This window comes from Panthera leo, chromosome D3 (assembly GCF_018350215.1).
Source record: "Panthera leo isolate Ple1 chromosome D3, P.leo_Ple1_pat1.1, whole genome shotgun sequence".
In the NCBI taxonomy this organism is placed as follows: Eukaryota; Metazoa; Chordata; class Mammalia; order Carnivora; family Felidae; genus Panthera; species Panthera leo.
The window spans coordinates 33347862-33374218 of record NC_056690.1 but is presented as its reverse complement, the minus strand read 5'-3'; the positions used below and the strand labels follow the sequence as shown (position 1 = coordinate 33374218).

General features: G+C 41.7%; 1 protein-coding gene and 1 pseudogene across 7 annotated transcripts in view; one reads left to right on the top strand and one right to left on the bottom strand.

Annotated features, from left to right (window-relative positions):
• LOC122203049 (piezo-type mechanosensitive ion channel component 2) overlaps positions 1-26357 on the top strand; it is a 468341-nt gene that overhangs the window by 334538 nt on the left and 107446 nt on the right. For 5 of the 7 annotated variants that reach the window (XM_042909599.1, XM_042909600.1, XM_042909597.1 and 2 more), the window contains exons 10-18: positions 2898-2936; positions 3882-4020; positions 6931-7079; positions 10344-10574; positions 14608-14731; positions 16285-16568; positions 18105-18253; positions 20489-20662; positions 24553-24594. In XM_042909599.1, the coding sequence (XP_042765533.1) occupies positions 2898-2936; positions 3882-4020; positions 6931-7079; positions 10344-10574; positions 14608-14731; positions 16285-16568; positions 18105-18253; positions 20489-20662; positions 24553-24594 (1331 nt within the window). The remainder of the gene's footprint in view (positions 1-2897; positions 2937-3881; positions 4021-6930; positions 7080-10343; positions 10575-14607; positions 14732-16284; positions 16569-18104; positions 18254-20488; positions 20663-24552; positions 24595-26357) is intronic. The other 2 variants (XM_042909601.1, XM_042909598.1) reach the window with 1 other exon arrangement.
• On the bottom strand, positions 13644-13729 carry LOC122204329 (annotated as a pseudogene).

Below are 26357 nucleotides of genomic sequence, written 5' to 3'. Positions count from 1 at the left end.
ATATTGCAGCACTTTCTACTGAAGTCTCTTAATCCTAAAAAGAAAGATTGTTCTTAATTTAAAAAAACTTTGTATTTTAAACTAACAAAATATAACAAAGCAATCCAACCGGCAGGGAAAGTCTTAGTGTTGAAATACATTGCAGAAAATGATTTCACTCTATCAGGTAGCCAGCCCCAATAATAACTCAAGTAACCACTTAGAGAAGAACAAAACAGTCGATACGAATATGATTAAGTGTCTCCTACCACTCTGAGGCAACAGTATGGGTTGATGAGGAAAAGTGAGTCACAATGGGTAATTCATGTAACCTTTTGATTATTTATTGACCATTTTGAACTCAACTCAGCACCATATTGACTTGTTAAAAATTGCCCATTTGTAACGTGGTAATGACAAACACAAAGCATTTACTTCCTGGCATGTTAGAGAATTGAGGAGTAGATTCTCTGACGTATTTGGTGGCAGGCTAGTTTCCCTAAGGCACATGGTCTTTCTTATTCTAAGCATGGCTGTCATGTCATGTCATGTCATATCAAGGGAGAGGGCTACACAATGAATGGGCTGCTTAAGACAGCAGACAGTTGTGCGGAGTACATGTGGTTCCCTTAGATGTGTGAGGATTTCCAGGGACCTTTCTCTCTCTCTCATCACGTCATGTGTCAGGTTATCCTGGCCCTTTTACTAAGGACAGATAGCGATAGAGGATGGCTCAGGAGTTTTTCAAATTGAGGTCTGTGGACCGCCGGGGATCCCTGAGACCCTCACAGGGATCCACAAGTTCAAAACTACTTTTGAAATAATATTTAAAATATGTGCCTTTTCCCCCTGTGCTGACCTTTGTTCTGATGACACAAAAACACAGACCGAGGCCGTGGCACGAAACCCTACAGCCGCGGTCCTGCCCTTCCCCACCACGCACTCACAGAAATCAGAGCAGGAAGGCCAATTTCATTTGAGGATATCCTTGATGAAATAAAATTAATTAAAAAAAAAGAATATCTTTGATGAACCAGAAGTAGTTACCAGTTCTTTTTTTAAATCTCCACATCAGAGCTCACATCTGTTTAATATCCCATGTGGTAAAAAGGGAAGTCGCCACAAAGTACCACCTGCAAACATGTGATGACCATCTTGACGAAAAGCACTTGGCTGGTTGTAGGAAGCATGAACTGAACTAGCCGTTGCCCACCGCACACCAGATTCACTTGACAGAGCTGCTAGGAGACAAATTATGGTGATTCAGGGATGGGTATTTGGCAGATAGTTACTGGAAAAGAAGAGAAGTGAGCCCATCACTTCAAGGCACGCAACAGACAGCACTTACTGCCAATGGTAACACTTGAACTTATGAGTGAAAATTAGAATATTAGAAAACTTGCGTCCACTCTTCGGAGCTGGAAAACTTCCCAATACTGAGCACCTCTCTGATGAGATCAGCGGTGATATTAACACGTGTGTGTTTTCAATATTGTGTAACAAAATGTGTCAGTATTTGGGAGACTGTATAACTCACTGGAGCAAATCACCAACACGTGAAATACATCATTGGACTTTAAGGCAACAGAGTGTAAAAAGTTCACTGATAGACTTTCAGATTCCATGTTGCAACTAATCTTCCGGTTACTACCACTTGTTGAGTTTGGTGTAGTATTAAAAACAAAACAAACCAAAAAAAACTGCCCACAATTGCCTGGCTAGACTTTTGAAATACTCTTTCCTTTTCCAACTGCATAGCTCGCTGAAGCCAAATTTTCCCCATATACTTCAGCCAGAATAACACCTCATGGCAGATTGAGCACACGAACAGATATGAGAATCCAGCTGTCTTCATTTATGCCAGATATTAAAAAGATACGCAAAAGTATAAAATAATACCACTTTTTTCGCTGTTTGGTTTTTTTAAATACAACTGTTTGAACAAAATGATTTTTATTAGCATGTTAAATTTTAAGAAAAATTGAACAAACTAACAAATATTTTTAGATGCCTCAATTTTAATTTCTAGCATAGTAGATATTGATGGATAGGAGCCATATTAAAACTCTTTGGGACTCTCCGTGATGTTTGTAATTATAAATGAGTCCTAATCCAAAATGGTTGGAGAATCATGCAGAACACAGAACAGCAAACGCTTATTATTTGAGGAGGGTCTAAACCACCTGGCACTAATATAGTTTAAAAGCACAGTCATTAGGGCCCCTGGGTGGCTTGGTCGGTTGAGCCTCCGACTTTGGCTCAGGTCATGATCTCACAGCTCGTGAGTTCGAGCCCTGCATCAGGCTCTGTGCTAACAGCTCAGAGCCTGGAGCCTGCTTCTGATTCTGTGTTTCACTCTCTCTCTGCCCTCCCCCTCTCACATTTCTCTCTCTCTCTCTCTCTCTCTCAAAAATAAATAAACATTCAAAAAAATTTAAAGCACAGTCATGTAATAATTATTTTGTGGTAGACAATATGCAAATCTTAAAAATAGTCTCAACCCACACATTACAAATCAATTTTGCTTTATTATGAAACTTCTATTCCTTGAAAAGTAAATATTTTCAGAATTTCGCAGACGTCTCAAAGGGTCTTAGGAGTATTAAATGAAGCAGCTTATTCTATTAGAACAAAACCGTTGAAAAACATGATCAGCTTTTGAAGTCGTGTGGTTTATGACTGGTTGCTTGCTGTCACAATTAAACGTTAACATCAGCAGCTGTAAAACAGTTGTAATAAACAGCAACAGCCAGTTCAATGACTTGTCCCTTTATATTCTGCATGGCAGTTTTAACATACTAGCATCCAGCTAGTTGAAAGAATGGGTATGTGTAAAGTAAAACTTTATAGATATGTATAAACTTTACCATGCTTTTTGCTTACATATTAACATTGCTGTCCTGCATTGCTTTTTGCAGCTTTTATCCATGACCCAAGATGACTACAAACCATCTGATGTTAGTATATTCTTAGAATTATCATTTATGCTCGTGTAAGTGATGTAAAAGTGATATAAATGGAATTAGCTCCTTTGAGTATATTTTAATAATCTATAAAATTTCCAGAAGTTTTTGAATAATTTTTTGTAGAAATTATATCTGGTTTATTGCTGTTAAAACACTAACTCATGTAACATGAGCGTGCGTACAGTCATACAAAATATATTTAAACTTGTAAAAAGCCACATTGGAGAGTTTGTAAAAGCATTTTGCTCTGCAGGTAGACCTATTACATAATTTGAATAGGAAGTCTTGCATGTTCATGGACACACACACGTATATTTATATCGTAAAGCCAAAGAGGCAAAAAAAAAAACAAAAAACAAAAAAAAAAACAAAAAACAAAAAAAACACAAAAAACAAGAAATCGCACTTCGTGTACGAAATGCTTCAGCACAGAAATTGCAAAGCATCAGCAATGATCTCAAGAGGGGGTGCCAGCTAATGAGACTACATTAGTCCTATGCGCAGATGTGCTAAGTGTGGACAGGGGTGCTCTGGCTGGGGCCTAGGAACTAGCTGGAGGGATGGCTGGGAGACAGGCCATCAGAACAGAGGCTAGAGAGATGATCACACCAGATCAGCAAGGCTCAGCCAGCCTTTTCCAGGATTTACACTTGATACCTAGAACAGAGGGTGCCTTGCATGGTGTTTAGCAGAAGTGCAAGACAAGATCAGATTAAATTTTTACTGGGACAATTCTGTGGAAAATAGATTTGGACACAGGAATGAATGTACGCGATTCATCTTGCTAAAGCGGATACTTGATTAGTTGTCCGGCTTCCGTTTAGTTCTTCACTGTTGAGTTATGCCTTTCTAGAGTAAGGGAAGGAGGTCGTATGTCCACATTGAAAACTGGAACTGATGTCACAGCTGTGCCTTTGCCCCGTGCTCCCCTGGCAGGGCCTGCTGGTGACCGTGAATGGCAATCCCGTAGACTACCACACCATCCACCCCAGTCTCCCCGTAGAGAACGGCCCCGCCAAAGCCGACCTGTACTCCACCCCACAGTACCGGTGGGAGCCCTCTGAAGACTCCTCAGGTAAGGGGTGCACATCATACCTCAACTTTGATCTCTCATGCACACGCTCAACATCTCTCTGTATCTTGTTTATTGTTTATTGTGTTGGTTCTTTCTCCTTTTAACACGGGCATTGTCTTCCATGGTCAGTATCATTAAGCTCATTTCCTCAAGTTCTCTATTTTTCCCTAGCATATTTCTCTGTGTATTTTACCCTTGTATATAAAATAAATGGTATAATTGGGGCAAACTCTGAAAAATAAAAGGTAAACAGTTATTTTAAACACATCAACTTACAGTGTTAAACCTTTGTGTGTGTGCGTGTGTTTGGGTTTTTCTATAATTTGATATTGTAATCAATGGTTAATAGTTTTGCTGGTTAATGGATGACCATTTTTAGAAAGAGTTTATTTTGTCTATAAAAAAAAAAGAGAGGGCTCAAACTTGTACTAGGCCTTTTTTCGCGTTTCTCTCAGTTTATTATGTTGAAGGAAAGCAGGCGGATACTAGAGATGACAAATTGGTGGCTTTGACTTGGGTTGTGTTTTATTTTGTTTTGTTTGGCCTATGCAGCATTTTCTAAAATGAAAAAAAAAGTAACCCACATTTTAAAAGCTGCAGCTCTGAGATACGGAAATTTCTGGAATCTCTTGAAGAATGTGAGTATCTGGCAACACTAGCCCCCCACTCCTGCGAGGCAAGCGTTCACTCAACCACTGTTGTCACTTCCCTGATGGGGACCATGCCAATCACCAGTTCATAATGACAGAATTAGCTAAGTTTACTGTTGGGTGGAAAAGGCAGAGTACACAGTTTGCGTCAAAGTGGCTACAAAACTGTACTGGATTTTTCTGTCTATTTATATGGAACTAACCCTGGAGTTGTTACACCTGATCCTACCTTAAGTAAATGGCAAGCAACTATCCAGCCTGTGATTGGTACATTAAGCTTAATGTATTTTTTGTTCATAATTCTTCATCAGACTTATTCTACTGTATTGTTCTGCATAGTTATCAGTATACCCCGAAGTTGCCTCTGACCCGGCATCTACTTAGCAATACAAAGGGTTAGTCACACTATCTAGCCTTCCTCAGTAAGGTCAGACCAGGTTCACTTCCCTAACCCAGCAGCCCACACATACCCCCAGCCCTAGATGGCACCTGCCGTCTCCACAGAGCCCCAGACTCTATGGGTTAATTACCCATTTCTGCTTCCTACTTGCATGTGTTTTAGTTTGCAAGTGTTTTAGTTTGCAGTTCACTTACTGAATATCTCAAGAAAATCCAGTACTTTCTGCAATGTGGTCTTCAGTGCTTTGGCATCAGAATCACACGGGGCAGGCCGAGAGCCAGCATTTGTGACTTTTAAAGTCTGGGACGCTCAGGTCACAGCCAGATGCACTTCTCTTTACACATAGCTAACGTAAAAAGAGATGAACACAATTTTGGCTGCTGACAGGCACACTCACACATACATCATAAGTTGAACTTTCAAAGGTAACATAAAAGCTGGACAGTTATTTTAAAATTTGAATATATATATGCAGACAGTGTTACAAGCAGAGAGGTAATGCCACGAGCTGTAAAATCCATCAGATTCCGTTTCTTCATCACTGTGTCCAATCTGTGGCCTTCCCCTTATAATCCTCAGCCCCCACAGTGGAAGGGTAGAAGGCAGCAGGCTTCTGTAGGAGGAAATACCAGCCCCTCGCTTAGAGACTCACTTCTGGAGCCTGCACAAGGTGCTGTGCATGGCCACTGGTTCTTCACTGGTTTCTGTTTCCTTGGCATGGTGTAGAGCGACTCCCTGGTGTGACCCAGCTATACGTAGCCCATTTAATTTAAGCAGGAGGACAGAAGGGATGTGGCACTCATTACTTCATCTTTGAATTCAAATTAGTTCTCCTGACAAGTAGAGGAGGATCTTGAGAAGAAATCCTTAAGTGCTATGCCCGTATTTTCCGATTGCTGGTCCTCTTCTCCTCAGCCCTCCGCACTGTCTCTTGCTTTTTAACATGATCTTTCATCCTTAGTATGACTTGTCTGCCTCGGCATAACCTAGGAAACCATGGGCCACTGAGCTCACACTGGCAACGTGGTTGGATGGTTGGTTGGTTGGCTGGCTGGTTGGTTTTCTTCACCTTCATTCTATCCATACTCTAGATTCTGCTTGTATTAATTATCTATTGCTGAATAACAAATTATGGCCAAACCTAATGGCTTAAAACATTTAGTGTCATAGTTGCTGTAGGGCAGGAATCGGGTGTGACTAGGGTGGGCTTCTCTGACTCAAGGTCTCTGATAATGTTGTAGATAAGCTGCTGGCTCGGGCTGTGGTCTCATCTGAAGGCTCACCTGAGGAGAATCTACTTTCACATCTACCCATGTAGTTGTTGGCTGACCTCAAGTTCTTGCTGACTGCTGGCCAGAGGCACCAGTTCCCTGTCACCCGGGCCTCTTCTTAGGGCAGTGTACAACATGGCAGCTGGCTTCTCTCAGAATGAGTGAGAAATGAGAGAAAGTGCCCAGGTGCCTAAGGCAAGGCCATAGTCTTTTTAAACTTAATCCTAGAAGTTATATTCCATCCCTCCTACTTTTTAGAAGCTCATCAAAGGTCCCACCCACACTCAAGGGACAAGGACTACACAAGGGCATGAAGACCAGGAGGTAGAGATTATTAGGGACCATCTTTGAGGCTGCTTTCCATTCCTCTCAAATTGAAATTTTCTTTCCGGGATTTCTGAGTGCTAGGTTCCATTACGCTGGCCAGGCCATTCTGTTTGAATTTGAAGGGCTTTGTCAGTTGGAAAGAATCTCTGAAGTCTTAAATAAAAGTCTGTGTTAAAACCATATATGTGGTGCAGCAGTTGGGACCCTTATCCAGAATTCACATATTAGCATAAATAGTTACATAATTTTTTTCTCCATCTAGAAAAGAAAGAGGAAGAAGGGGAGGAGAAGGAAGACTTTGAGGAGGAAAGGAGCCATGAGGAGAAACGAAGTGTTAAAGTTCATGCCATGGTCTCTGTGTTCCAGTTTATTATGAAACAAAGTTACATCTGTGCCCTTATTGCCATGATGGTATGTATGAAATGAGACAGCAGCATGCTCAAGAAATGCCCCACCATCCTCTCGTGACTGGCACAAATACCTAATCTTTCCAATATCTTGGCAGAGAATGGTTGGGTATTTATTTTTCCCAGCATCTTTATACTACAGATTTCAAAAATCAGGTTTTGGGGCACATGGGTGGCTCAGTCAGTTGAGTGTCTGACTTCGGTTCACATCATGATCTCCCAGTTCGTGAGTTCAAGCCCCACGTCAGACTCTCTGCTGTCAGAGTAGAGCCTGCTTCGGATCCTCTGTCCCCCTCTCTTTCTGCCCCTCCCCTGCTTGCTTGCATGCTCTTGCTCTCAAATAAATAAATAAACATTAAAAAACTCAGGTTCTGGGGCTCCTGGGTGGCTCAGTCGGTTAAGCGTCCGACTTAAGCTCAGGTCATGATCTCACAGTCCGTGAGTTCAAGCCCCGCGTCAGGCTCAGTGCTGACAGCTCAGAGCCTGGAGCCTGCTTTGGATTCTGTGTCTCCCTCTCTCTCTGCCCCTCCCCTGCTCATGCTCTGTCTCTCCCAGTCTCAAAAATAAACAAAAATATTAAAAAAAATTTTTTTAAATCAGGTTCTGTTCTATTTAACCTCCTTTTAAATATTAATGCATTTCTCTCAAATTAGCCTTAAAAGTGAGACGGTTGCCTGTTTTGCCAGTTTAAAAGGATCTATTGGGTAGTTTTTCTATGTGACGCTGAAGGTGTTCAAGATTGTCCATAAACTGCTTTTATTTTCTTCACATGGGAGAATTACATTCACGTCTTATCTTAAATTTCAGTGAAACTGTAGTCCATCTTAGCTGCAATAAATTTTTACTGATATGAACATCCAGCAGCCAGAGTTCCCAAGAGCTTTTCCGATTTTCAGTGCTCAGTTGATGCATGTTTGTACTCACTTCTAGGTACATCTTCCGTCCCCAGCATCACAGTTTCAGAAATCCTCATCCTCATCCTCATCCTCATCCTCATTATCATCATCATCACCATCATCCTTTGGCCTAGAGAGAGGGGATATAAGAAAGTCTAATTTGTCCCCTTCTTAAAAACAAACTTTTATGGGAAATCTGATTTATTTTTGAGACACCTAACGCTTACCTAACACAAGACTCTTCTACATTTTGTGGTCAATGGTGAGATCCCATGAACACCTTTAATGATAATAGAATGAAGATATTCTATACCTTTGGGGGGGTGGGGGGGGGAAATGCCTGAACCCGGTTTCTCCAGGCCTCCCCTCAAGATGTCTTCCAAATGAACCAACCTGTGTGTCCAGTCAACTTCAGCTTCTAGTAAGGACAGCTGTACATCTGAGAGAGGGGTGGCAGAAAGAAAGCTCCTTGAAATGAAAGATGGCTCAGGGATGCCTGGGTGGCTCAGTTGGTTGGGCACCCAACCTCACGGTCCATGGGTTTGAACCCTGTGGCAGGCTCTGTGCTAAAAGAAATGAAAGATAGCTTGTTAGGTGATTGCAAACTCTCTCTTCTTTAATGTAAATTCTGTGCTCTTGGGTGTTTTCTGGCGTTTTCGACATGTCATCCTCTAAACTGTAGCAAAATTCAAACTAAGAGAACATGAGAATTAAATAGAGAATAAGAGAATTAAAGACATGCCCCTGTCTGGTGCCATATTCATTGTTTTAATGGAGCCATCATATTAATGTTTTAAAAGAGCCTGCGTTCCATGGAAGTGTCCCATGTGACAGACTTTTAATCACAGACAGAAAAAGTAGTCCTGAGGAGCCAAATCTCTTAGAATGGTACTTGTATTTATTCAAAAATATAAAGTCGGAATACACTAAACTGTCAGACAATCTGGAAATTGAACATAGTGCAGAACCATCCCGAATACCGCAACTGAAAGGCATATGTCACTTAGGCACTACACAGGAAAGAGGTTTAAAAAAATCCTCATAACTTGTTTTTCTTCCTCTTCCACCCCCACCTTCCCAAGAATAGGGTGCAGGGGAACAGACTTGCTGGAATTGTAATATCTGTGAAGATGATTTTCCTGGGTCACACCCAAACAAATGGCCATTACATCTGTATTTCGTACCGGGATAAATGAATTAAATACACTACTTAATGCAAGTGCATTAACTGTTACCTACCTAACCTTTGATAAACAGTATTTCCAAGAAATAATATTTTCATGAAAATAATTCAGACTTGCTAATAGTTAGCAGTCACTCACCTAATTTCAGTAAAAGCAACTTTAATTTCCAGTTTATGTTTATCATGTGTTTCTTTTTTTTTTTTTAATTTTTTTAACGTTTTATTTATTTTTGAGACAGAGAGAGACAGAGCATGAACGGGGGAGGGGCAGAGAGAGAGGGAGACACAGAATCGGAAGCAGGCTCCAGGCTCTGAGCCATCAGCCCAGAGCCCGACGCGGGGCTCGAACTCACGGACCGCGAGATTGTGACCTGAGCTGAAGTCGGAAGCTTAACCGACTGAGCCACCCAGGCGCCCCATTTATCATGTGTTTCAACCAACAATTTTAAATAAATTTTAAGTAAGTTCACCACTTAAAGAGCTAGCTCTCCTATAGGACAAATTTGCAAATTGCCGAGAGGAAATAATATGAGGAAATTTTTATGGCCACGTTTCCTTGGCACTCTTAAATAACTCCCGAGTCTAGTTTGGAAAAAGAAGGGATAGATCACTTACAGTTGCTTTTAATACTGCAAAGTAGGGTGTACCTTTGTATCTTTGTACCTAAAGTGAAAAATATTTAGAAGGAAGACCCGCCATACATTTGCCGTTGGCTCTGTTCCCTGCAGGAAGTTAAAAAATAATGCTCTTCTCAGCAAGATCAGTCTTTCTCTTCGGTTCTCTCCCTATGCCCCAGGTTGGGGTATCTCTCTATGATTTCACCACTGTCTCCTCTCCTTAGTTTGAATATTATTGACTTTTTCCTTTTAGATAACTTTTTTTAATTTTTTTTAACATTTATTCATTTTTGAGAAAGAGAGACAGAGCATGAGAAGGGGAGGGGCAGAGAGAGAGAGAGAGAGGGAAACACAGACTCGGAAGCAGGCTCCAGGCTCTGAGCTGTCAGCACAGAGCCCGACATGGGGCTCGAACCCGCAAACCGTGAGATCACGACCTGAACACAAGGCTGACGTTTAACTGACTGAGCCACCTAAGTGCCCCTCCTTTTAGATAACTGTTAACGTACCAGAGCAGGGGACTATACATTGTAGTGACCATCATTGTGTTTTCTCTTCCTTTCACCCTCAAGGCTTGGAGCATCACCTATCACAGCTGGTTGACTTTTGTGTTGTTGATTTGGTCATGCACCCTTTGGATGATTCGCAACAGAAGAAAATATGCCATGATCAGCTCTCCTTTCATGGTCGTCTATGGAAATCTGTTGCTGATATTACAGTATATATGGAGTTTTGAACTTCCTGAAATTAAAAAGGTCCCAGGATTTTTAGAAAAGAAAGAGCCAGGAGAACTTGCCTCCAAGGTAAGTGAATGGGAAAATAAGAAAACAAAACATTGAAACAAATCCACAATAATCATAATAAGCATATCCAGGCACAGACTTACAAAGGTAGGTTCCAAATATTCAGTGCTTTACAAAAATGAATACGTTAAAAGCTCTAAGAAATAACTCATATTCCTTAGAGGTCTCTATAATTTAAATGTGAATAAATATTACACCATGCCTTTAGATTTTATTTAAAATAACAGTGCTTTCCACTGGAAGGAAAAATATAGGCTGCTACATTTTAATGTCAATTACAGTGTGGTAGAAATTAGAGGGGGAAACAGGAAAATACAGTATAAAATGTATCAAAGGGTTAGGAGACTTTGATCTCAGTTTGCAAAGCAGGCTGAACACATGGCTATTACAGATGATCACCGATTATTCATAAAAACGTTTTTTCTTCAATTATGTCTTAAAAACACTGTAGCAGCAAAAATTAAATAGGACACTTATTTTTCTCCTTCTGTGGATTACATGATGTGCCTTCATTTGTAGTGAGAAAGCTCATGATCTGTCACTACTCATTATTTTCATGCCCCATTTTAATAGTTTTCACTTCAGAAGATTATAAATTGCCCCAAACTTTGTTTTGTGAACTGGCAGACTCTAAGCACATTCTATTTGTGTCAATGACTTTGCAGTAAGACGGTGAAAGCAGTCCTGTGTAATTCGTGTAATTACTCCATGAGCCTTGAACATCTTTCTCCTCTAGGCAGAGAATTAGTTTCTGCCTAGAGGGACATTAATTTACATTGCATGAAATCCACCGTTCCTGAGAGCAACCACCTTTTTTACAGGTTACCAGACACCAGACAGCCCATAGCCAAAGCAACCAGGCATCAACAGGGTTTTAGGAGACACCAAAGATTGGTTCTCATAACAGATTTTTGGGTGAAGGCTATTGGGGTAAGGGAGAAACTCCTAACAGGTGAATTCTAAAGAGTTAGAAGTGGGGCGCCTGGGTGGCTTGGTCAGTTAAGCATCCGACTTCAGCTCAGGTCACGATCTCGCGGTCCGTGAGTTCGAGCCCCGCGTCGGGCTCTGTGCCGACAGCTCAGAGCCTGGAGCCTGTTTCAGATTCTGTGTCTCCCTCTCTCTGTGACCCTCCCCCGTTCATGCTCTGTCTCTCTCTGTCTCAAAAATAAATAAACGTTAAAAAAAAAAATTAAAAAAAAAAAAAAAAAAAAAAAGAGTTAGAAGTTAGATCATAATCCCCTGTGTTCATGGACCATGGCCAGTTCATTTATTGATTCATTCATTCATATAAAACTCCCATGCCCACCCTACTCCACTTTCTCTCTCAAACCCCACTCCACGATGACAGTCCCACAGCGTATTCCCATTTACAAGTCACTTCTGCCTCCCACTCTTCCCTCTCATTCTCTCCTTCCCTGGACTTCCTCTTAAACACACACACACACACAACGGATACGTTCGTCTTTTTTTTTTTTAACAAGAGAAATTCGAAATCTCATCTTGTGACTGTGCAAATCTATGTCAGCCTGGCTCAGAATATTGGGGAGGCATCTGGAAATGTATGCCACCTAACTGGCTGAACTACTTCTTGCCCAAAATCAATAGCTCTTGGGGGGCACCTGGATGGCTCAGTCAGTTGAGTGTCCGACTTTGGCTCAGGTCACGATCTTAGGGTTTGTGGGTTCGAGCCCTGTGTCAGGCTGTCTGCTGTCAGCACAGAGCCTGCTTTGGACCTTCTCTCTCTCTCTCTCTCTCTCTCTCTCTGTCTCTCTCTCTCTCTCTCTCTCTCTAGGCCCCTCCCCCACTTGCACTCTCCTCTCTCTCAAAATAATAAATATTAAAATTTTTTAAATCAACAGTCCTTGGGATGGGGGGACATTTGGGTGAAATAAATTTATTACTTGTAAGAAAAAAAGCAGTATTATTCTGGGGAAAGCAGGGTCTGCATTTATATTTTAATGTACTCAGGAGCTAAAAAGAAAACAAGTTTGTCATAGATAAAAACATAACCCAAGATCATAAACTCTCTATCACGGTGACATTTGTCAGAGCACATTATTAAACACAGTGTTTGCAAAGTACTGAGTGGATCATGGAAATCGAGAGAAAGTAAGAAGATGGCCTGGATCCTCAGAGGTCTGACCACTCTGGGGGAGCCAGACTCAGCTACTTCATAGTATCTATCAGCTGCTAAAATGTCTTCCACATCCGTCAACCGTGCCTTCCAAGCCTGGCCTGTAACTCACCTAGGAAAAATGGCCCATCTGCCCTCAAGTATCCCTAGACTGTTACACATATGCATTCGAGAAACAGATTTCTTTCCCAAATTGCAGTTACAGTTCAATGGCTTGTGACTTCCAGAAGTGTTCTTGACTACAGTTCTTGAAATGGTCCTTGACTTTCTCAGGCCCTAAACATGTTGTCCAGGACTTCCTGGGATTGGTTTATGTTGAAGGCAAATGAAAAGTGGATATTTACGGATAGTTAAGTGGGCAGTTAGTCAAAGTAAAAAGGACCCATTCGTTTGCCGATTTATGTTTTCATTTCTTTGGCAAATATTTATTAAAATCCTACTATAAACCACAATGAGATACTACGTCACACACCAGGAAGGCTAGAATAAAAAAAAAAAAAGCAGACAATGATAAGTATTAACAAGGAAATAGAGAAACTGAAGCCCCATACACCACTGAAGGAGGGGGAGCATATAAAATGCTGCAGCCATTTTGGAAAACGGTCTCTCAGTTCCTCAATAGGTTAAACATAGAATTACCATAAGACCTAGCAATTCCACTCCTAGGTATTATACCCAAGAGAACCAAAAGCCTATGTCCACACAAAAACTTGCACCTGAATGTCATGGCAGTGTTATTCTTAATAGCCCCCAAGCGGGCAACACCTAATTGCCCATCAACTGAGAAATAAAATGTTGTCTATCCATCCACACAGTGGACTATTATTCAGTAATAAAGAGAAATGAGGCACCAATACAGGCTACAACATGAATACGCCTTGAAAACATCATGCGAAATAAAAGAAGCCACTTATAGAAGAATGCTTATTATTAATTCCATTTATATAAGATGCCCGGATTAGGAAGTGTATGGAGACAGGAAGTAACGAACTATAGAAATGATCCCTGAAAGTATAGTCTTTGCATACAGGAAGTAAATTGATGGTTGGCTAGGGGTGAGGTGGGGAGGGACGGGGTGACTGCCATGGGTCTTCTTTTGGGGCGATGAAAATATCCCACAATGGATCGCGGTGATGGTTGCACAACTGCGTGAATTTACTAAAAACCACTCAGTTGCACATTCTAAATGGGTGAATTGTATGGCATGCAAATTACATTTCAATAAAGCTAGTACAAGAAAAGAAACTGCTCTGTGCCAGGTCCCATATTCTCTGAAGAACGGAGCTTCCCTAAAGCGTCAGCTATTTTTTTCCTAGCCCTCCACAAAATATTAATGTGCAAGCATGGACACTTAGAACAATTCTTCCTTCAGCTCTAGGAGCTGAATGGGATGTTAAAGGGCTCTGTTCTCCAGGATGCAATGTACATTTTCCCATCTGTGGAATTCTTCATAACAAGGAACACTGCAGAGTCCAGGAGTATTATGGAAGAAACATGTCTGCCTTCCTCTTACAATTGTGCTGATGTCACCATCAGGACAGGAAATCGAGGACTAAAGAGTGGTCCTATCGAGGACCGGTCTCCAGGGAGACCAATTGCCAAAGCTGATTTCCAGCCCAGATGGAAGTGGTTTGGACTGTCCAGACATCTCCCCCTGGGCCTGTGCACACTGCCGAATGGACTCCTGGCCCTCGACACGCTTGCTCGTGTCTTCAGCAAAGGGGATTTAAAAGCCAGTGACTTTCAGGTGAAAGCAAGTGGGTGCCCGACTCTGTGTCAGATAGAAAGGCTTATTTATCGTGTTCCCACTGAGAAGTGGGCAAACTGTTGTATATGCTGAAATGCGTGTATGCTTGGGATGGTGGCTTAATTCTCGTTTTGCTCATTCTCTGCTTTCAGATACTTTTCACCATTACTTTTTGGCTACTGCTGAGGCAGCACCTCACGGAGCAAAAAGCTCTTCAAGAAAAGGAAGCTCTTTTATCTGAGGTCAAAATCAGAAGTCAGGAAAATGAAGGAAAAGGTAAATTAGCGTGACTAGAGATTTTCGTGCTCCGCTGAATTACAGAGAAAGAGCACCCAAAACGCATCAGAAAGCCTCTGTGCTTCAGACCAGATAAAAGCCAGACATTAACCTGGAGCAGTAGACAACACTCTGAGCCCACAAGGAGCTTTAGAAAATGTGCTGTCGTTCGATCCTCACAAAATGGATTCCCACGTAAGGGAAGAAGAAACAGGTTCAGAGAAGTTAAATGGTTATCCACGGTCACACTTTTCGAGCCGTGAAACAATCAGAACTAGAAATTGATATACTAGTTTGGGTTTGTGTTGTTATGTACAGGGGACCCCTTACTCACAGAGACCATGTTCCAAGACCCCAGTAGATGCCTGACACTGTGGATAGTACTGAACCCTAAATATGCCGTTTCCTACGCACACATACCTATGATAAAGTTTAATGTATAAATTAAGCACAGTAAGACATGGACGACTAGTAAGATAGGACAATTATAGTAAGAAAGGGTAATAAAAGTTATGTGAATGTGGTCTCTCTCTCAAAACATCTTATGCTGTGGGGCGCCTGGGTGGCTCGGTCGGTTAAGCGTCCGACTTCGGCTCAGGTCATGATCTCACGGTTCGTGAGTTCAAGCCCCGCGTCGGGCTCTGTGCTGACAGCTCGGAGCCTGGAGCCTGTTTCAGATTCTGTGCCTTCCTCTCTCTCTCTGACCCTCCCCTGTTCATGCTCTGTCTCTCTCCGTCTCAAAAATAAATAAACGCTAAAAAAAAAAAAAAAATTAAAAAAAAAAAACATCTTATGCTGTACTCACCCTTTTGGTGATGTCGTGAGATGATACAATACTAATGTGATGAGACAGAGGTGAATGACGTAGGCATGTGACATGGCATTAGGCCAGTATTGTCCTGCTGATGATACTTCAGGAAGTGCATCATCTGCTTCTGGGCTGTGGTTGACCTCGGGTAACTGAAATGGTGGAAAGTGAAACCCTGGAACAGAGTTGGGGAGGGGGGACCACTGTAGTCACTTTTCTAGATCTTGCAGTTCTTCTTTTTTTTAATTTATTGTTTTTAATTATTTTTGAGAAAAGGAGAGCCCAAGTGGGGGAGGGGCAGAGAGAGAGGGAGACAGAGAATCCGAAGCAGTCTTGACATTGTCAGCACAAAGCCCAGCCCAGGGCTCCAACTCACGAATTGGAGTGAGATCATGACCTAAGCCAAAGTCAGATGCTCAACCGACTGAACCACTCAGGTGCCCCTAGATTCTGCCGTTCTTAAATCTGTCCTTGGATGTCAGAAATCAAATTAGGTGTTATAAACAGATTAGCATAAAGTATTACCAGGTTTATTTCTTTGAAATTATATTTCACAAAGGCTATGAAAATTGATTATGGTTAGTCATAAATGCTGCCTTGTTTACTAGAACAGTCTGAAATCATTCAAATCATAGAATAACACATAAAACCATGTGCTTCTAAGTCCCACATATGACACCCAGTCAGAGTGTGGCTCCGGGCAGGGAACCAGCTAAATGTAACAGCAAAATCTTCTGTTTTAAAGATGATGAGCAAGATCTACAAATGGAAGGAGAGGCTGAGGAGAAGGAGGGAGAGGAAGCAAAGGAAGAAAAGCAAGAGAGAAGGAAGGAAGAAGAAGAAGAAATGGAAGAAGATGACAACCAGGACATCATGAAAGTGCTGGGCAATTTGGTGGTGGCCATGTTCATCAAGTATTGGATCTACGTGTGTGGAGGAATGTTCTTCTTCGTCAGCTTCGAGGGTAAAATTGTGATGTACAAAATCATCTACATGGTGCTGTTTCTGTTCTGTGTGGCCTTGTATCAGGTAGGTAAATGATTGTCTTCTATTTTTCCGATCCTTGTGGCAGCCCCAGAAATATATGTGAGCTTCCTTTGACAAGATTCTAAATTAATATAATGCCGTGAACCTATTATATAAAGTGATCAATGTGATTCAAACATTACATATTAAGAAGGCCTAAAATGGGAAATGACTATCTTCAGCTTCTTCATTGTTTTAAAATTTGGGGTTCCTAAAAAGTAAAAAAAATATTCATGAGTTTTTCAAAAATTCTTGATAAAAAAAAAAAAGCCTGTATAATTAAATTAATTTTTGAATGATAGTTTAAGAACAGTGGCTGGAAAATCTAAAATACTGGTTGATTCTCAGTTCACTTATTCTTCAGAGTTTAGAATCAGAAAACTGTGTATGTAAACATATATGCATATTGTATCAACTATTTTAATATTTTATTAATTAGAATATATAAAAGATTCTACTAAAATAATTAGCCTCTCCACAAATTCAGTCTTAACTTCTAGAGAAATTTTAACTCAGTGATAAAAACAGGTGCCATAGGACCATCTGGGTGGCTGAGTCAGTTGAGTGTCTGTCTCTTGGTTTCAGCTCAGGCCGTGATTCCAGGCACGTGAGATCGAGCCCCGCATCAAGCATGGAGCCTGCTTGAGATTCTCTCTCTCTTCCTCTCTCCCACACTCACACTGTGTCTCTCTCTCCCTCTCTCGAAAAGAAAAAAAAAGAAAAACACGTGCAACAGCACACTAATCTTGCAGGCAGCCAAGCAAATAAAGCAACTGAAATAAGCAAGAAGAATTCACTGATAGAGATTAAAATCGCTCAACCGAAAGTGATAAAAATTTTGAAATACCTTTGAAATTCAGGGTAGGGAGGCACCTAGGTGGCTCAGTTGGTTGAGCATCTGACTCTTGATCTCAGGTCAGATCTTGATCTCAGAGTGGTGAGTTCAAGCCCCACATTGGGTTCCACAGTGAGTATGAAGCCTACTTAAAAAAAAAAATCAGGGTAGATGTTCTCAGATGAAAATACACAGGCTTTTGTTAAAGAGGTGGTAAACCTCTCTTTACTGGCTTCACATTTTTCTCATATAGTACTAGAATTTCAAAATTGGCACAATTTTCTCTCAGTGATAACTACCATGATGGCAGCATCTTCCATACTAATGCTTGAATGCCTTTTATAAACTAGGTACCATGCCAAGAGCCTTATAAATATTCTGATTTCTCCCTCTTAACAGCACTCCAAATAGGCACTTAGGGAGTAAGAAACTGAAGCTCAGTGTGGTCCGGCGACTCCCCCAAGGACCCAGGTAGCAAGTCTTGTAGTCCTGAGATTCCAATCCAGATCCAACCAACTCTATGAGGAACAGAGGTTCAAAAATTAAAAAAATGAATTAGATTTGATTTTTTAGTATTTGTAAATATCACCACCTGTCATACTGGAATAAATGAGATGGTTTTTTTTTTTTTTGTGTAAGTTGCTGCTTTTTTTTAAATAACGAATTCTTTTTTTCTTCTTTGTTTTTCAACATCTGATTCACAGGTGCACTACGAATGGTGGAGGCGAATCCTAAAATATTTTTGGATGTCTGTGGTTATTTACACTATGCTGGTGCTTATCTTTATATACACATATCAGTTTGAAAACTTCCCAGGCCTGTGGCAAAATATGACAGGATTGAAAAAAGAAAAGTAAGCAGTTTGGTGTAAAATGAGCTGTGGAAACCACAGACAGGATGAAGACTTGCATGCATGTGGTTCAAACATTTTTGTGGAAGGTTTTAATAAAACATGGTGTCGTCAGGGTCTGTAAGTTCCTAGAGAGCAGGTCATTTTATGGTCTCCCTGCCAAGCCCTGAGCCTGACACCCATAGTACATACTCAATGAATATTGACTGAAAAGTGAATTTTCAGCCCCATTTTAATGCCATAACTTTTTCTAATGGCCATTTCATCTGAAACACCTGCTTAGTACTTAACCAGGCATGCCTTCTGCTTTCCAAAGGGAAGTTCAGTTCTGTGGCTCAGTTGGTTCACAGGCTCATAATATAGAGCATCAGCCTCTTCTCATTTAAGTAGCAGGTGCTAAGATTCTAAGGAGCACTCAATGCCGTAGAAAAAAATTTCAGGGGCGCCTGGGTGGCTCAGTCAGTTAGGTGTCCAACTCTTGATTTCAGCTCAGGTCACGATCTCACGGTTTGTGGGTTTGAGTCCCTGGTCGGGCTCTGTGCTGATAGTGTGGAGCCTACTTGGGATTCTCTCTCTCTCTCTCTCTCTCTCTCTCTCTCTCCCTCCGGCCCCTCCCCTGCTCACACGCTCTAAAATTAAATGAATAGGCTTAAAATTAAATGAATAGACTTAAAAGAAATTTCTGTCAGTGCTAATGGAGTGATGATGATGAAATCATTTTTCATGTATGTGTGATATATCTGTACATGTACCCTGTCTTTTTCTAATTTGCTGCTATAAACTTCTGAAATTAGTTACCAGAATTGGGCAGAGGGCTGAATGCATATACTGAGGTGGCTAAGCGAAAAGCTGAAAGGGAACGGATCGCCATGTAGCTAGCCTAACACATCTTGAACATTTATTCAACAAATATTTATCAAATGCCTCCCATGTGCCAGACACTGACTCTGCCTCGGGACACACACAGGAAGCGAGACAGATGGAGTCTAAGCACTACGGAGTTTATATTCTAGTAGAGGAGACCAAAAAAAGCCCTACTTAATGTGCAAATAAATTAATTGCTAACTGTGGCAAGTGTGTGAAGGAAAACCAACGACAGATTGAGGTAGTAAACCGTGGGGGATATGAACTATAAATGGAGTGATCAGGGCAGGCTTCCCTGAGAAGGTGACATTTAAACTCCACCTAAAGGGCTTGCCTTAAGAAAACTGCGTGAGTTGGGAGCCGAGTTGCGGAAAAGCTTCCCAGGCAAAGACAGCAGCAAATGTGAAGATCCTGAGGCAAGACCGAATTCGGCACAAATGAAGGACCAGAGGAAGGCTCGCCTGCCAGGAGCAAGGGGGAGACTGGAAGCAGAGGTGGAGAATAGAGCCAGGCACCCAGGATGTGCATGGCCTGTAGGTAGTGGTGTTGGCATTTTATTCTTGGGGAAATTTTTAAGTCTTTAAGTAACCCTTGACTGGCTGAAAAAAAACAATGCTGTCAGAAGGCAAGCGTAGAAACCACAAGGCAGGTGAGTCGGCAACAGCAGTGTTCTTGTGAGAAATGATGGTGGTTTCATCTAGAAGAGGTAGTTCAGAATTTGGCACAAGGTAGACAGTTATTACCAGGAAGACTCGAGTGGGGGGCCGGGGTGGAGAGCAGCATGGCCAAGCAAAACTGGGAAATCAAGAATACCGTTTGGAAAACACTAAATATGAAATAACTGTGGGGGAAAAAAAATCCTTCTGGTAGACATGTGGGCACAAGAATCCACAGGAGAAGCCGGAACTCTGAATGTGCATTTGAATCATTGGTGTTAAGATGGTGTGTAAATCCCCAGGACTTGTACATTACCTAAGGGAAACATAAGCGGGAGAAGAGACTCAGCACCGAGGCCTGGGGCTATTTCACATCTGGAGGTCCAATAAAGGAGGAGACAGCGACAGAAGAGGAAAACCAGGACAGTGTGGCAGCACCAAGGCCAGGACAGTTTCAAGAAGGATTGGAAGCTGAATTAAACAAAGAGAAGCAGCCACTCTGGATTGGCGATACTGAGGTTGTTACCGCCCGATGTAAGAGCCGGTCCGTTGGATTGGTGGAAGCAGAAACCAAAGTGGAACGCATGGAAGAGAGAGGGGAATTCAAGGAATGGTATAACTGAGACAGTGAAGACTGATGTAATTTATGATGGGGGGGAGAAAAGTGCCCTCATTGCCTAAGAAAAGTTCTTGCTTTTCGTGTCGTTTTGTTTTACAGGCTCGAGGATCTCGGCTTAAAACAGTTCACCGTAGCAGAACTATTCACTCGCATCTTCATCCCAACCTCCTTTCTGTTGGTGTGCATTTTACACCTCCACTATTTCCATGATCGGTTCCTGGAGCTCACGGACCTAAAGTCCATTCCCAGCAAGGAAGACAGCGCCATCTACAGGTGAGCGCGAGCAGGAAGCACGAGCCTCTTGCTCTGGTCAGGGCGGCTTTGATTCCCCACCTCAGCTTGGGGTGGGGGGGGGGGGGGCCTGCAGGAGGCCAAGAACTAATGTAGAGTTTCAGCCTTGAACTTGCCATGAGTACCAATCTGGAAGGGGAGGGGGGTGGAATGTGGAGTATTTGATGACACTTTCTGTAACAATTGGTGGTGACTCGTGACTGGTTAATGCGAAGTGATCTTCACCATCATGTGAGTGGGTTCAAAATAGCTGCGCAGATGCAAACACTTCAGAGGTGGCGGTGGATATTTCGTGTCTGGGCTGGTGATGTGTTTTGAGAACATTTACGAAATCTGGCTGATTCAGAGCGTGGGCTGACAACCAGTAAGGAAGTGAGAGCATACCAAAAGGTGAGGCGCAGGATTTTCCCTTCCGCTTTGGAAATAAAGAACCTCAGCTAAGAAGGATAGGCTCTCCAATCTAGTGATGAGAATAACAAGTAAGGGAATAAAGTGAAGACAGTAATTGCTGTGATCATCTCTCTGTTGTCTTCTCATCGATAAATATCAAGTGTTTACAAGCAACAGATGAGATATCTCTCTCCCCGCCCATGTGTGTTGAAACCGTGATGGATTTATCGCAAATCTCTCAGTCTGGTCCCTCACAGGGAAATTTCAAGCATTCTTCTAGTGAACGTTCACACTGATTTTCCTCTTTTGTTTCAGATTTAGCCTTACCATTCAGTTCCTGGAAAAACACTTGTTAAGCAACCAAGGGGGCAAAGGGCTGTATGAAAGGAGTGTAGACGCCAGGTGACAATCCCATTTAGCCTTTTTGGCTTCCCTCTGAACTCTTCTTTAAGGGAAAAAATGAGTACGTCAAAAGAAGTTAGAGTAGTATTTCATCACGCACAGTTGATGAAATACCGAGCGTTCCGTTTTCTGCTATAGTAAGGGCTGGAGTTGCAGATAACTCCAAAACTCTTTTATTTGGTGATGAAAACCATTTTATAATCTTTATCTATGTATTTAGCACATTTATTTTCCGTATCGCGTTTTGCTGAATCTGAGTTCACGTGTCGTTCTCATTCTGAGTGCGCTCCAGATGAGCAACCAGTGGAATGCAGAGATAGCAAGCAGCTGTTATTTCCTACCCTGTCTTGCCACCATCACTAAGAACTCAGCTAAACCCTGTCTCCTCCCAACGCCCGGCCAGGAAGAGGGTACGAATGGGGTCAGTGGCTGCCTTCAGTGATAATCAAACGTTAGGAAAAATAAGGTAGTTATTAGAAGTTTGGGAGCCCCCTAGGAGAGATTGTTTATAGGCAAATTTGTTAGCAGAAGAAGTCACTCTAAGGTTAAAAAGCTTGCAAACATAGTGCTGGTCTAGGAAAGTAAGATTTACCAACAATTAGAAAAAGTACTTTTGATGACCTTTTTGACTTTGCTTGGCACACGTGGGGCTAAAATTAGTATTTGGTACTTGACTCTGGCAAAGTAATCTGCTTTATTTAATTATAAACCCTAAACCCTCACCATCTGTTCGAAAAATCATAGTCAATAATCGAGAAAAGCCTTTTAGTCGGCATGTTTGTATGTTTGTAAAAGAAATGTAATTATTGGTGAAAGCTAATGATACCTTTCAATTTTTTTTTCTTCAAAATGCCTTTCTTCCCTCAAATATTTATTTTCTGTTCAAAGTTTCTCCAGGATATAGGAGCTTTTTTTTTATGTTTATTTTATTTTTGAGAGAGAGAGAGAGACACAGCTGGGGGGGGCGGGGCAGAGAGAGAGAGGGAAACACAGAATCTGAAGCAGGCTCCAGGCTCTGAGCTGTCAACACAGAGCCCGACGTGGGGCTTGAACTCATGAACCATGAGATCATGACCTGAGCCGAAGTCAGACGCTTAACCAACTGAGCCACCCAGGCGCCCCGCCATTGTTCTTATTGTTATCATAAGCCTTTGAGTCTAATGTCACACAATCAAACAAAGATATAGGTGACAATTTTCCAGGAAGATAGAGACTTTCAGGGCCACAGTTTTGCAGAAGACAATGCAGCTCAGCAAAAATTGTACCAGCCAAAGAATCACCTAGGGTACATGAAAACTGAATTTGTTCCTCAGAGTTTCCTGGAATCATATAGAGCATTATTTAATTATGTAGATTCTGGGGAAAGACTACAGTTTCACATGAAGATGTTTTCTCCCCGTTGCCACGGCTGCTCAATTCACTGCCCTCACCCTCCATGTCATGGCAAGAGAGGAAAGAAGATCTAAATGATCTGTAGCCATTTGGGGTCATTGCTTGCCATCCTCATGGCCATGGCTTAACCCTAAAAATGCCCTGAACAGTTAATTTTCCAAGAAAACATAAACAGTGATGAGAGTATATAAGGCCAGCTATCTAAAGAGGTTAGGAACATGGGATTTCACTTTTAGTTCCTCAAAAAAAAGAGTTGTCTAGGACCTTAAAGAGCTCAAAGTTTGGTTCAAACTCAAGTTCAGTGCTTTGGGATTTCCTGCAAGAGTTTAATATAAAGGTCCCCAAATTTTAACTTTGAACCTAGGATACATATCCCATCTTTTTAGGCAACTTGTTTCCATTCTGGTATTTTCTTTACTAATAGTTTTCACCTCAGAGTATTTTTTTGTCTCTGGAGCCCTAATAAATGACCATATTAGGATAAAACTGACGAAGAAAAAAGTATTTACAGTGTTAAGATGGACAGTCACGCTTTGCCTTCTCTGCGCCCACCATGGCCCACGAATTGGGAATAATCAATCCATTATATTCCTTACATTGATTCTACTGCTGTTGTTTCTGTAAATATCCAACTGTTCTTTTCCTATTTGGTTCACTACTTGTGCGAGCTGTGTTTTTGTGCATAAATAGGTCATACAGGCAAATGTCACGTGTGACTGAAGCAGAATCTATTGTGGTTAGCCTTACGGAATTATCAAGTTAGTATTACGAAAAAGTTTTGTGATATACATAATAATAGAAAAAACTATATTTATTTCTAAGCAGGTGTTCTCAGGAATATTATTCCACTTACCTATTGATAAAATATATAATATTAGAGCATAATCACAACATAATTATTATAATATATATACTTAATACTAAGGTACTAGATATCCATTAGGTATTTAATATCCATCCCTGCAATTCCTCCATGCTCCGTTTTAGAAAGTATTCTAGGGGCGCCTGGGTGGCTCAGTCGGTTAAGCGTCCGACCTCAGCTCAGGTCATGATCTCGAGGTCCGTGAGTTAGAGCCCCGCGTCGGGCTCTGTGCTGACAGCTCAGAGCCTGGAGCCTGTTTTAGATTCTGTGTCTCCCTCTCTCTCTGACCCTCCCCTGTTCATGCTCTGTCTCTCTCTGTCTCAAAAATAAATAAATGTTTTTTTTAAAAAAAAGAAAGTATTCTAATGCATATGGAAACAAAATGGCTTTTTTCTACCTTCAGTCTTAGAAAACATAGAAAACAATATTACTTAGTTAGGATCACTTAGTTACTTAGTAGGATTTCATTTCTTTTTAATCTGGGGGAAGGAGCAAGAATTAATCTATTAGATTGTATTTTCTTTGATAAATTTGCTCCAAGAATTGAAAGGTTACAGATTTTTAGCGAAGTGTGTGAGATGGGGAGGAATGAGAAGAACGGACCGGACCTTGCCACCTTCCAGCATTTTTCCTGAATACATCTAATTTCACGTTGCTCCTGAATCTTTCTGCCCTGACTTGTCTTCGTGCATGAAAGTGTCCGTGATGACGTAAAGCTTGCAAGACGGTCTACTTCTTTCCTCTCTAACAGTCTGCTCTTTCTCTCTCCTACCTGTCTCCCCGTCGCCACCGCATGCTACCTCGTGCTCCATCTTTCACCTCGTAGCCATGCCAAAGTCAATGGGCGCGTATATCTAATAATAAATAGGTGGGTACTTCCATGTTTTCTCTCTTGTTGTTTTTTTTTTTTTTTTTTAACGGTTGCTTAGTGTGTTAAACACTTTACTATGTTGTAAACGGAAAATGATGTCGTCAGATAGTGCACAGTGGTCTTCAGGTATGCTCATGGATGTATTTTGCCAACACAACCATTTGGTGACTATTCTGAATGGTGCTACAAGTGGATTCGGAGGTTGCCAAGGGTCTTCAGCTGGTGCTCGGCCTTGGGTCTTGGTTCAAACGTACGCCCCATCGATTTCATTCTTTGGCGAATTAGTTCAGGGCTCGCGTGAGAGCTTATCTCGCTCCTCCACGAACGTGCCCACCAATGCCAACTTCCCCCGCTAAAAGTAATCCGCCCTCCCTCTGAATATCCATAGCACTTTATGGTTGCTGCCTCCTGATACTTGCCTTCCAGCCCCCCCACCTGCCTGCCTGTCTTATCTCCCCTGCCAGAGGCATCAGCCCCTCGGGCCTAGAGTCTCTGTATAATTCACCACTGTGTCAACGTATCATCTGCCTCAGGGCCTTGCCCGTTAGTTGACCTTCCATCTGTACATATGTCGTGAATGAAGTGAAAATAGTCACAACAACATATGGTTATAAGAAAATTAAGACCTCAATAGATCAGCATACTGAAGAAAGATAGTTGCCATCACTAGAGTTCACAACGGATGCAGAGCTGGGCACTGAGGCGTGGCCCTTGCCTTATAGCCCTATAACTCAGCTGGGGAGATAAAACATGCAAATGACCACACACATAATAAACAATAAGCTTTGATAAGTGTTGTTTGCAGAATTATCCTCAACTTCCCTAAGAACACAGAGAAAAAGATCCTTAGGGAGTGAATTTACTACAGCTGTCCTTACTTTATTAAATAGGTGAATTAAAATATCCCCTCCTATAACTTTATGTCATTAGTAATAAAGCCAGTCATTTAGGTCATAGAAACGTGTGTTCTGCAACAAACCCAATCAACAAAATAACTCTTTTTTGAAAGATCTGTTGGTTTTATAAGTAAGATCTGTTGGTTTTCTACTTCACTCACTATTCTCTTAAATAAAATCCTAAAGCTGACAACCGAGTAGCAAGCCCTGGGAGGCAAAACTTCTAGGAGGAAGTGTGAAAAATTAGTGCATCGCTCTGCAAATCACTGAAGAAGGAGGGGTGAGGAGTGACTGGTTCCTTTGGGGGGCGGTTTTGTTGACAGCCTGAGGGAGAAAAATCAACCTCAGGTTTTTAGCTAAAAATTTCAGCTGGAGATCTTGAGCAACTATTGAAATTTCATCTCTAAAACATAAGGAACTTTTTTCTCAACCTCTCTCTCTCTCTCTCTCTCTCTCTCTCTCTCTCTCTCCCCCCCCCATCCCTCCCCCTCTATCCCTTCCCTTTCGGCCTCCCTCCTCTCCACTCCTGGCCCTGCCCTCCATCCCTCTCCCTTTCTCCTTCTTCCCCTGTCCCTCTATATCTTTTTCTCTGTCTTTCACTGTGTCTTCCCATAAAGTATTTACCATCTGCTATGTGAGGGGATGGCTTGGATACCTAAGGAGGCAGGAGTTGGTTTGATGGGTTCCAATAGCCCAGGCTAACAGAAGTTATGGTTCTGATTGTCTCAGACTTCTCTCTTGAGAGAAAGCCCATGCCTGTTAAGTCACAAGGCCAGGGGATACATTCAGGAATTCTCAGAATTCAAAGTCCTCTGAAAGAATTAAAAACTCAAAGAATTCCACTGTTAGCACTGTCTTCTTTCC